The 12390-nt window shown below is 42.4% G+C and overlaps 1 protein-coding gene across 2 annotated transcripts in view; it reads left to right on the top strand.

The window, feature by feature from the left end:
• LOC102290698 (ras and Rab interactor 2) overlaps positions 1–12390 on the top strand; it is a 45130-nt gene that overhangs the window by 24464 nt on the left and 8276 nt on the right. For both annotated transcript variants that reach the window (XM_042214450.1, XM_005948043.2), the window contains exons 7-8: positions 96–187; positions 8174–9784. In XM_042214450.1, the coding sequence (XP_042070384.1) occupies positions 96–187; positions 8174–9784 (1703 nt within the window). The remainder of the gene's footprint in view (positions 1–95; positions 188–8173; positions 9785–12390) is intronic.

The following is a 12390-nucleotide window of genomic DNA, read 5'->3' as shown; positions in this document are numbered from 1 at the left end:
CACGGTGACTAACACAAGTTTGAGAGTAGCTTTTTAAATCAAACCGCTTTTCCTCCGTGTTCTAACTTTCATCGATCCTTTTCTCTCTTTCTCAGGGATGTGTTGCCGTTTACTCTGAAGCTCCCAGAGGCCATCGCTTCAGCCAGAACTTTTTCTGATCTTGAGGAAGTTGCTAAGCTTGGTGCAGGTTTGTTCACTTATTTATATGTAGTGTGTGTTAATGGTCAAGCTGGGGAACTCAAACTGCAGAGACAAATAAATATGACGTAATTGGCTACATATAAACTTTAAATGTTGAAGCCATTTTGAGAATAATGTGTTCAGTGTAACTCTCAGTGATAGTTGGTTGTTTATTTCCAAAGTAGCTTATAGAGCTACAAATTACTTTGGAAGCTCTATAAGCTTATAGAGCTTCCAAAGTAATGTGGAAGCTTACAGAGCTATGTATTCTGTGATTAGGAATAAAAATAAAAATACAAGTGAATTGCACATACTTGAAATGTGCAATTCACTTGTATTTTTATTTTTATTTATTCTATTTATCCCCTTTGTATATTTTATTTATATATGTCTGTGTGTGTGTGTGTGTGTTTGCGTGTGTGCGTGTGTGTGTGCGCGCGTGTGTGTGTGTGTATAATATTCTGTAACTCTGTAACTTCTGTCGGTGCTGTGCTTTTGGAAACCGAATTTCCCAGAGGAACCCACCCGAGGGATTAATAAAGTTTTATCTTATCTCTCTTATCTTATGAAAGTCTAAGGAATGCAGTATATGCTGCAAGTATGGAAGTAAATTACTGCTGAGCGCTGTTGATAGCCAGTTACTATTCTTCTCCATTCAGTCATCTACAGTCATTTGGAAGTAATTAATGATTGCTCAGCTTCAGTTTTTTTGTTCAAACTGATTTGTGGACTTCCATCAGCAGACGGTACTTTCTCTTTTCCCACATTTATCGGGTGTAAAACCCGCAGAAACTTTTTTCCTCCTGTGGCCCATCCCAACCACATTCCATGGTATTTGAGGAGTTAACTGGCATGCTGGTACTGAATGAATCACTCTTAGGGACAAAAACCTCTTCCACACCCAGATCAGTGCGACTGAGCTTTGTTTAAATCAGGCAAGACCGCCTGTGTTTGTGGAAGAGATTTTATTCATGTTCATGACTTAATGGTGTGAGGTCAACGTCATCACCACCAACAACCAGCCTCAATCCCTTACCCAGTACTAGGGATGCACAATTATTTCAATTTTAATCTTGATCACGATTTTAGTTTGACGCAATTTAATGAAGACGATCAAATGATATTGAAAGTGGTGGTCTGCCAGTGGAACACAAAACAAGAGCAAATCAAGCGCTCCCTAAATGACCTGTCTGCATGTACCAATCACAGCTGTTCCCTGGACCACCATAAATAACCACCATCATATAATTAATCATCACATCCTATAACAGTGCTGTAGAGTTATCGTCACCACAAGACACACAACTAACTTAATCAACCACCTAAAAATTCACCGCAAACTGCACTACATCTAATCATGAAGGCCACGGTGCTGTGACTTGTTTAATATCAACTCAGACAATTACAACTTTTTCACATTTTTCCTCTTAGGGACACAGACCTGTGAAAAAGTGAAAGCATGACTCTAAGACAAACATTATTATCACTAAACTCAATGAATAATCTTGACAAATAACTGCGATAGTCGTTTTAGTCGTGGTGCCACCCTCCCTTTTACTATCATGGGATGATTTTTGGCTAAGTCTCAGCAAACCAGGGACAAGGAAATAATCATTGTGACACAAATCAAAAACATTTTCCCTTTTTAAGTTGTTTTGTTTTTTAAACATGTAAAGTATGCAGGGATAAATCTCACCCTGGTAGGTTACCACTTACAACATTTACTTTTCTGTAAATTCATCGTAAAGGCAATAGTTCCGATGACATTCAAGCATTTAAGATTATTTTTTTGAGCCTTTGTTAGGCAGTTTGATAGTGGAGAGTAGACAGGAAAGCAGGGAGAGAGAGTGGGTGATGACATGCAGCAAGGGCTCAGAAACTCCCCGTGATTTATGTTCCACAGCACTCTTTTTGTACATCCTTCTCAGAGCAACTTTTTTATCCACTCAGACTCTACCACTATGATTCAGCTTGAGGCATTAAGGGTTGCTCAAAGGTAGACTTGACTTCTTCTCAAAGAATTCCGTGTGACACGATGATTTGATGACTTTCTTGCCTTTTATTGAAGTGCGTACAGACTTGTTGTCTTAACAACCCCTCCCCCCACAAACAGTCTTTCATTCATAAAAAGGGCACCTTTTTGGTGAAGTGACACAATAGTGGCCTTTGTGTTGCTAAAGGTAATTGAGCTACAGTGAATAGTTGATCAAGGAGACATTTCTGACGTTGATATGAACAAGTATGCTTGTGAGACTCTGTGGGTATTACTTTCACCACTGACTCACAGAGGAGAAAAGATCACTGTTGAGTGTGACGTTGTCAGTGTCATGTTACCTATGTTGTGTGGCACTCCACCTGTGATAACACTGTTGTAGGGAAGGTTTTTTTAGTAAGGTAACTGACTTTTTGTTGTGTTCTTAAAGTTTAGCTTGGCAGCCGGGTCCAAAAGTGGCCCATTAGACACTTCATGTGTACAGATTTTCTGTTTGGCTGACAAATTAGGAGGGGAACTTTTAAGATCAATGATATGTTTTTGTATTTAGTCTTGAATTGATTAAGTTTTGATGTTTTGCACCATAATAACTTTATCTTTAAAAATGTGCTTAAAGAACTAAGAGCATAAATGACATAAATGTAACGTTGGCGTGAATATTTTAATGGATTCTCACATTAGCTAGTCATTAGTCTCAGTGCAGACCTCGGATCTTTTTAACAGCCAAAAGGGGACAACTTCTTTTGTTTGGGAGGTCTGATCTTCATAGAAGTCTATCCTTGATCTTTTTTTCGCTCTTCTCTGTTGGCAACGAACTCCACTGTCGTGTTCCTGCTCTGCTTAGCTTGTCAACCAATCAGCATTTGACCAGTTGAGCAATGTACTGTTGGGTTGTCAGGGGACTGCATGGGAGCACGTTTGCATTGGTTGAAATTTTGCATGTTCTCCCGTGGAAAATGAAAACATACATGGACTCCAAAGACACGCATGATGTAAGTGAAATTGTTCTAAACTGGCCATGGGTGTGTACGGTTGCTATCCATATGTGTTAGCCCTTAGCCAATTCAGAGTTCTTGGCAAGGGCTTAGAGCAAAGTAGATGAATGGATGTTTTTGCCTCAGTGAGTACTTGTTTAATATAAAGCTTCTCAGACCAAGTGGGTCATTAACATTATTATTTAACCCCTAATTTATGTTAATATTAGTAAAGCTGAATTTTTCTAAACACTGTAAGTAATTCAATAACATAAATTGTTTTTTGGGTTTTTTGAACGACACATCAATACTCCCCCCGAACTTCTAATCTGTTTAATATTGTTCCCATTGCAAAAACCTTTGGAAACCATCGCTTTAAACAACATCATTGAATTGTTATTTAATCTTTACAAATAATTTCCTTAGTATAGAAATAAAAGATAAATAAAACATTTCTAATCTTGTATCACTAAATATTTGCCTTTCTTTTGTAGATGTCATCAGGTTCTCAGCCTTTGATCAGTCATATTCCGTCGTGTTTTTTTGGCCCTGACTCCATATTCTTTAATATTGTTCCTCCGTCAGTATCAGATCCAGTTATGAACTATTTGTTGCTCAGGTTTGCAGCTGAAACACGTGTTTTGTTGTTGTTGTTGTTGTTGTTGTTGTTTTTTCATGAACTGGGGCCCGTTCTTCGTACCTCGCTAAGTAAGTTAGCTGGATTAGATTGTTGACGATTTCGCGTGATCTTGGATCGTTCGGTTCCCCGAAGCTCATCCGGGACTTGCTGTCATAGCAACAGAGCCGTAAGCGTAAACCTGCTCGGGAGCAGGTTTACTTTATGTAAACAGGATTAGATCGCGGCCACGCAGGTATGTCCGCTTCATTTATACGAAAGCAACAGCGATATTCCACCACTGTTTCACCATAAATAAATAACATCAATGTAACTAAAGATAATGCAGCACTTGATCCTTTTATTGATGTCACACAGATACATACAGGTCATTTCCTAAAAAAGGGAAATGTACTATTAACATTCTATTACATGTATGTGATTATTACAGATGTAATTCATATTTCAGAGTAGTAATTGTAAATTACTTCGTGTAATCAAGATGAGAGACCACGGCTATAAAAGCGAAGGTGGATTTGGGAAGCCTGTCGCAGCCATGTCCTGTCCGTATACGCGAGCAGCCCATTGCGGAAGGTGCAAGATTGATAAGGAGAGTCCTCAGAATTCAGCGTATATTGCGGGACAGACAGGATCCTTTAGCTCAGCGCGACAGTGTGCTCATAGAGAGATATCGATATTCCCGTGAGGGTATTATTACTTAACCAACTTGTTGACGAGGGGGTGCAGGACCACCACCTGTCTTTTTTTCCTCTGCCCTTTTCTTGGTTGCTGTTATGAACAAACAACAGATTATTTCAGGGTCTCTTTCCAAGAGACAAAAGCAATATAAGTGATAAATATTACCATTCTGTAGAATATTCTTATATTTCACTTTTACTTGTTCCCATGTTCTAGTGGGTCCTGTTGTGGCTCTAATGTGAAAGGGGATATAATATGACAATATAATATAATGTAATATAATATTGGATAATATAGTGTAATATAATAAATCTATAAATAGGCTAAATAATAAAGTGACTGAATAGTGGTATTGTCATGCGCTTTGGGTGCCTTGAAAAGCGCTATATAAACCCACTCCATTATTATTGTTATTATTACATTACTTACGAGTTTGATTTGTCAGCAACTTTCTGCCAGCCCTCTCTCCTTGCTTTTGCAGCCTTTGCAGTGTTCCCTTGCGTTTTAATTAAACTCTGAAACTCCTGAAATCCCTCACTCATGAGTTCTTGCTCTGCTGCCGGAAAATACCGAGCACGCCCCTTCGACATTTTCGCCGACCAATCAGCGGGTTGCCGATCACTGTTTCTGCTATCGATGCGTAGCCCCTGTTAAGCCACCCAGTGATCTCACATTACTTCATCCAGCTGTAGTAATCGTCAACAGCAGGTGTGTTCGGGGAACCGGATTAGCGAGCTCACGGTTAGCGCGATGATTTGATCTTGGATGTGTCATTTGATCTTGGATGTAGTAAGCGACGTACGAAGAACAGGCCCCTGCTCTATGTAAGGCAAGACACTAGCAAGGCAGGCAACACCAGACTCACCAGGGTGTGCTACTATTATGTTACTTGCAAGTGTCTTAGTTAATTTAACAAGTGAAAAGGAAGGTTAACACCTCCTGAGAGCGAGTAGCTTTTGTCTGAATGTTAACAATGGGAGTGATAACGCCCGAGCTTTCCTGATTCTTATGCTCAGTATTTGACCTGAGATTCACACTTTCTCTTTTGTACCTGTATATTTACTGCAGGCTGTCAAAGCAGAGCTGTAAAGCGTCATTTCCAGGCTCATTAAGAGATCTGTTGGGTTTTGATTGGTTGTTACTGATCTGTTAGTAATAACACTGATCTTGATGATAATCCTTAGGATCAGCTCAGCATGTTGCTAATACACTGTAGAGTCTGGCAACATCCTGGTGTGCAGCCTGATAATCAGATCTACTCCTATGGAAAGCGGCATGTTCATTGATGGAACAGTTTGTTTCATCTGCCACTTGGTTAAGTTGAAGTAGTCTCAGCACTGAGAGAGCCACCACTTCCTCCCTCTGACTTTTTTTTCCTGGCTCCAGTTTGGCAGCCGTAGCTCTGAATGATGTCACACAATTTCCCAGTTCTTACACAAAACCACAGCAAACCACATTCCTGTCTTGGGCTCTGTATGTGCGCACTGTGCAGGACACTTGTGTTCCAGAAGTTTCCAGTTCGTGGGAGTCTTGTTGGTTCCTGGGTTATTCCTGAACATGCTAACTGGTGTTCTCTACTCTGAAGATGATAGTCTGGGACTTCTTCAACCCCTATTGAAAAAAAATTGCAGTCCATGATTAAAAGCTGGGTCCGCACCAGGGAATCCACCAATGTAGTCTGCCAAGAAGAGTGGTTATATCTAACCAGAACTATGCCAAAAGCTTTTTGGTGGCTACTGAAGGTGCATGATTAAGGTGCAACTTGCTAAGGGAAATTTAACCGGATATTCTCGGGATGTATGTATGATTTTGATCCAAAATAAATTCAAACTCGTATGGCCAGTTTTTGTAGGGTTTTTTTTAAATTTAATTTGACATCATTAAAGATGTATGCTGTATAATCATTCCACCCTGGAAAAAGAGCAGTTCAAAGAAATCATTAAAATCCCAACCCTGACATTCCCATCATCAGTATGTGTAAACTTTTAGCACAACTGTAACGAATGTACAAAGAAGTTTTTCAGCAAGTCTGAGAAGTAAAGGTTACTTATAGAGAGAATAAACATCAGCAGCGCAAGACGGAAATGGGGGGATGGACTTGTTTTGGTTTGCCACGCAGCTTCATGTGAAAGGGGAGAGGAGAGGTGGGTTGAGTGTGCCAACAGCCCGCCCACACCCTTATTAACACAAGTGAGTCATAACAAAGAGGGAGTGCGAGCGAGCCACAGAAACCAGCCAGCCTGCAGAGACGCAGTGTCCTCTAAACACAAAGTTAGACTGACATCAGCAGTTCGCCTGTGCCATTCAGCTTTGGGTCACAGTAAGTACTGTTGTTTCCTCTCTGCTGTGTGTGAAGGAGCTGCACTGTGTCTGGCACTAATATTTCTCATATGCCGTTGTTTCCTCTGCTGTGTGTTTGTCTGGTACGGCTCAGACTCCAAGTGCTCAACAAAGAGTTGTGTTAAAATTGTTTTGTGCCATTTCTCTCTTTCTTTCCTCTGTTGAGAAAAGCTCCTAACAGCATGAAGGAGCATTTAGAGGTTTTTGGCATTTGTTTTTTTTTAGCAGGAGTTGATGGGAGCACTGCTGAGCATTTTCCTGCTCTTCGCTGAACTGTTGGATCTATAAACGTGTCGGCTTCCAGTAAAACCGTGGAAAAAAAGATAGCTGACTCTGTTTATTTTCTTGGCACATTTTTTGCTTTTGGAAGCAAACCACCCAATAAATAGCTCTTCTACTTCACTCCAATTGATTCTGCAGTGAGAAGCTGTTTGACTGCAGTGGGCAGAAGGATCTTTTACTTGATTATGTTTTACACAGCCTCGCTGAGGGACATCACAGGCAAGTTGGACTGTTCAGCAGATGCAGTTTGAGATAATTGTGAGCAATGGTGATGCTTTCTTTGTTAAATGGTGCTCTAATATTGCAATGAAATCTAAACAGAAATTTTTTGGCCCTTATTAGTCAATATTCGTGGCACTCATGCCTCCAAAGCTTTTGAGGGTGAAACAGTTCAAATTTCTTACTTACAGAAAAATATTGTTACATCATACTAGACTGTAATATTTGAATTCATGAGTCTCCCTCACCTTGCCATATGTTTCTTGTCTTTTGGCTGTTAGATTATGACAAAAAAATGCAGTTATTATTTTTAGTCAGTGATTAAAATCTCCGTTAATTAACAAGGTTATTCATTAACTTGATAAGTCAAGTATTTATTGATTTCTTTTTACAGGGGATTTCCTTGGACATAAAGTCTGATTCGAATTAAAAGCAAACACAAAGGATTTATGGGAAATGTTTCCCATTTTTTTACCCTTGATTTTTTTTACTTAAATCATTTATGAAAGCCAAATTGTGGCTGAACTTGAAATCTAATCAGTCCTGTTTTTATCTGAAAGCTGTGAAAAGGCAACTCTGATAAATTTGTTTATAGGTTATAGGGCTCATGGCCTTGGGGATTCGTTTTAGCAGATCAGGTCAATCACAGTAACACACTATCACTTTATGATTATGGTCATGGTCAAAATAATCTGAGGTAATGAAGTTGTGTGGAAGTCTGTAAAAGCTTACAAAACATTTATTTAGGGTATTATACAAGTATTGTTTACACAATGTTGATATTTAATTTAGAAATTTCATGGTTACTGTTAAAAAAAACAATAGAAAACAATATGAACACAAGAGCTTTCATTTGCTGTTTCTTTTTAGGCTTCTGGGATGTTCCAGTGGGCAGCAGGAGGAAGAGCCCAGTGTCGTTGACGGGGACAGCAGCTCCTGACAGACCACCCCCACCTGCCCACAGACCAGTGTCCTCAACAGCTACCTCAGGACGCCCTCGGCTTCAAACTCGCACCCCATCTGAGCTTGAGTGTTGCCAAGCCAATGGAGCACTGTGCTTCATCAACCCCCTCTTCCTAAAGGTCCACCAGCCAGATGATAATCAGAGCTTCACTCCCAACATCCCCGACACAGGAAAGCAGGACCTGAGAGAGGAAGCTGACAAAAGAAAAGGCAGCAGTAAGGAAGCTCAGGGCTCGTGTGCCAACAATCTCCAGGTTTGCAGCTCAGATCACAGCCACAGCAGCCAGTCACAGCAAGAAAACCTGCAGAACCCTGACAGAAACACAGAGCTACACACCAGCACAAGTCACAAACTCAGCGGGCCAGAAAGCGTGACACGATTTCCACCACCTCGGCCACCTCCACCTCGCTTTACAGCACAGCAAACAGCCCCTCCTGTTCGGCAGCGCAGCATGCCCGAAAAGATCTCCTGGATCAAGGAGAAGGTGGAGGAGAGGGAGCGAGGCAGCAGCCTCCTTTCTCGCCTTGGCTCCTCGCTAAGTATCAGCCCCTCATCCTCTCCGCCTAAGAGACTTAGCATCAGCTCACCTATATCCATCCCCCGGCCATCACTGCCCCTCTCTCTGCCATCTCTGTCCTCATCTCCACGTCGAACCAAAGCCTCACCAACATCCAGTCTAGAGGACGCTCAGTGTCACCGAGCTCTGGAGGACGACACCATTGAGAAGGCCCTAATCAGAGCCAAACTATCCCGGCAAAAGGCTCTACCCTGCTCCCAGAACTCCTGCAGTCCCCCAGACTCCACCGTGGTGACAGCAGTCGAGCATGGAGAAGTGGGCGGAGGAGAGGAAGAAAGAGTTGACGAATGCAGCGGGGGCAGCCAGCGGCTCAGTGACATGAGCCTCTCCACAGACTCGTCAGACTCGCTGGATTTCTCTCAGTCCTCAGCTTTCTTTATGCCTCCTATGCATGACCCCAGCCCCCCCACTGAGGCTGACTTCAACACCCACCTCCCCCTCTCCATCCCACCGTCCCACCTAGGTTTCTGCAGTATGGAGGACGATGACGACGATGAGGATGAAGATGACGAAGAGGAACCCGACTATGGCGTCAGCCTGGAGAGCGATCAGGACCAAGACCAGGACCTGACCATGGTGCCACCTGGACACCGCACAAAGCGTCGCCCCAGTGCCAGTGCCCTGGTCCTCCAGAAGGCCCTGCGAGGCCATTTTCGCAAAGTGAGTGGCGTTTTCAACTCGCTGCTCACACCTGAGAAGAGGGCGATCCGTAAAGTGGTAGAGCTGTCCAGAGATAAGAGCTCGTACTTCGGCTCCTTGGTGCAGGACTATCTGAGCTACATGGGCGAGGGTGCGGGCACCCAGGCATGGCAGGGATACGACTCCGGACTGGACCTGCTGCAGACTCTCCGGCAGTTTATCACACAGATGAAGAGCTACCTTCGACAGAGCTCCGAGATGGAACCGCCCATCGAGAGCCTGATCCCAGAAGACCAGATCGGTGAGTTTGCAGTGCAGAGTGTGGTCCTCCATCATTTTACTTTAGCACAGAGCTTTATTTCCTCACCTGTGTTTTCCCAGACATTGCACTGACCCTCCAATACTAACATCATAGAGGAGAATGTCAGCTTGTTGCTTTAATGACAGCATCTACACCAAAGACAGTTTGCACCACTCCTCTCAGATCACTGCTGAAGTAGCCGCTCTGCACAGTTGCAACATTTCTACCTTTTTAAGCTTCTGATCTCATCGTTTCTCAGCAGGTAGTCAGCTCCCTGCATGACTGCAGATAAATGTGACTATTTTTAGGAAGTGTGAATGAGTGACACATTCAGAAATCTTAATCATTATGGAAAATCACAGTCACATTAACTCCAATTAATGCACATGTAGCAGTTTCACTTCAGTATTTTAGCAGTGAACACTGGGAAACGCTTTGTGTGTCTACTTTAGAAGCAGAATGCAAATCTCTATTGAAGCAATAATTGTGTTTGCATTTCTCTGTTACTGCCCTTTTACTATTTTTATCCTTTTTCCTATCTTACAATGTCTTTAAAGCACTTTGGAGGAGGACAGCCAGACACAACTACACAACCACACACACGCACATACAATGTCTCACTGACACACACACACACACACACACACACACACACACACACACACACACACACACACACCTGCCGGAAGAGTCTGAATCATTTAGGCCAAGATTCAGTGGCCACATTAGACCTTGGACAGAAACATGTAAACACAGAGCACAAAGAGGGTTTTATCTGTGGAGGAAGGAGCCCACTTCACCAACCTGTTTTTACTGGCCTCGTTCAGAAAGTTGAGCAAAGGGCTGCAACTATGAAGTCATGAATTGGGTGGAGAAGTGCTGACAGTTGACTTTGTAATGTTTTTTCACCTGTAAGAAAGTTCGTTTGTGTATCAGGATTGAAGGATCCATTTTTTTTCAAAGCTCGACCCGGAGCAGAACAGGGTATCTCCATCTCTGCTCATTTCATTATAAATAGTTTGGAATGCTAAGGAAGCATCCTTTTGGGTTTGGACGTGTGAAAAACTCCACAGGCTGTTCAGCTGCTAGAAAATGGAAAAGGTTGCTTAACACACCTTTAAAGCCAGAAACATTTTCATTATGTTCCATTTTCCCCTTGATAAATAATTTGATTGACAGCTACGATCGGTGTGGTGTCTGAAGGGAAAACTAAAATTGAAAGAGCAGCTTTGTGTTTCCATTGTTGCGTGTTGTGGCCCCCTCTCGTGCCCACTCTCTGAATGGCTTGTTTTTCTCAGGGATGACACACTGGGAACTGCTGCGGCTTTTACTTCTTGGAACACTTACACAACATTTAGTTGTGGCAGCTTCAGAGAGTGTTTTCTGTTGAGCTCAAAGGCCGGCTGGCCCAGATGCCTCTGGATGGCCGTCTGCCAAGTCATGCAACCGGTCTCGGTCCAACTCCAGCTCTCCAATCAGAGGAGAGGATTAGAAGCAAGCCCCCATCACACTGTGCCTCTCCCTGCCCTTCACTCTTTGTTTTTAATCTGTGGTTCTTCAATCTCTCCCTCTCGCACTTGACACTGCCAGTAGGTGGTGTGAGAAAATGACATAATGTGAATTAGATGAAACTGAGAGGTGACCTAAAACAAGATGTACCATCAGGCCATCTGTGTTGTAGATGATGTATGGTTTTTGGGAGTAGGTCGATTTCAAATATGGAAGCCACCTCTGTGCTTGTTGTGCTCCTTCATCACCCCAGCTGTGTATGTGTTCAGGATGGGGAGGGGGAGTAGGGGGCAGGGGAAAATAGAGTCTGTTGTGTTGAAGTCGTCCCACACAGAGAGGCTGTCCTCCAGCAGACAGCCTGAGCCAGATCAACATCATGAAATCATCAAGCAGGTCTAACTTATTGATGATGTTATCATATGCACACCTTGGGACTCTGGCTTTTACTTATAGCTCTGATGATACTTTTATTCAGCTGTTGCTTTTAGGTCACATATCAGCTTAGAAATTCACTTCTTGTACAGACAAATGACACACAACATGCTAATTAACGTGTTTATTGATGCTGGAAGGTGGATTTCATTTCCTTCAGACAGATCCACACTAGATATTCATATATATATAAAAGACCACACTGCAGTCGTCGTCTTGCTGTTTTGAAACTGGAAGTGATGAGCAAGTGTTGGAGCTGAAAACGTAAACTTTTTTGTTTGTTTGTTGGTGGTTTTTTTGCATTATTCACATTGGTCTTGCTTTATCCTGCTAATGACCAAGTGACTTTAAACACATTCAAGAGGAGTTTATGGGATCAAAGGTCAAAGTAGATGAGGTCTGCTGTTCTGTAGATGTCTTAAACATGCTGCTGGTATGACGAGGACGAGTCAAAATGCTATTTTTATGGTTCAGATTATAAGCAGGAAGTCAACAATCTGTGTCGCTTCTGGCTTCAGTGACAGAACAGATACTCACTTCTGTTCCTGATTTCAGCAGGCTATTTATAGTTCAAGGAGACAGTCACTTTGTACACACACACACACACACACACACACACACACACACACACACACACACACACACACACACACACACACACACAC

Source organism: Haplochromis burtoni, unplaced genomic scaffold, assembly GCF_018398535.1.
Source record: "Haplochromis burtoni strain Fernald_Lab_line unplaced genomic scaffold, NCSU_Asbu1 Contig_564, whole genome shotgun sequence".
In the NCBI taxonomy this organism is placed as follows: Eukaryota; Metazoa; Chordata; class Actinopteri; order Cichliformes; family Cichlidae; genus Haplochromis; species Haplochromis burtoni.
The sequence above is the reverse complement of the archived record's forward strand: the minus strand, read 5'-3'. Positions and strand labels throughout refer to the sequence as shown.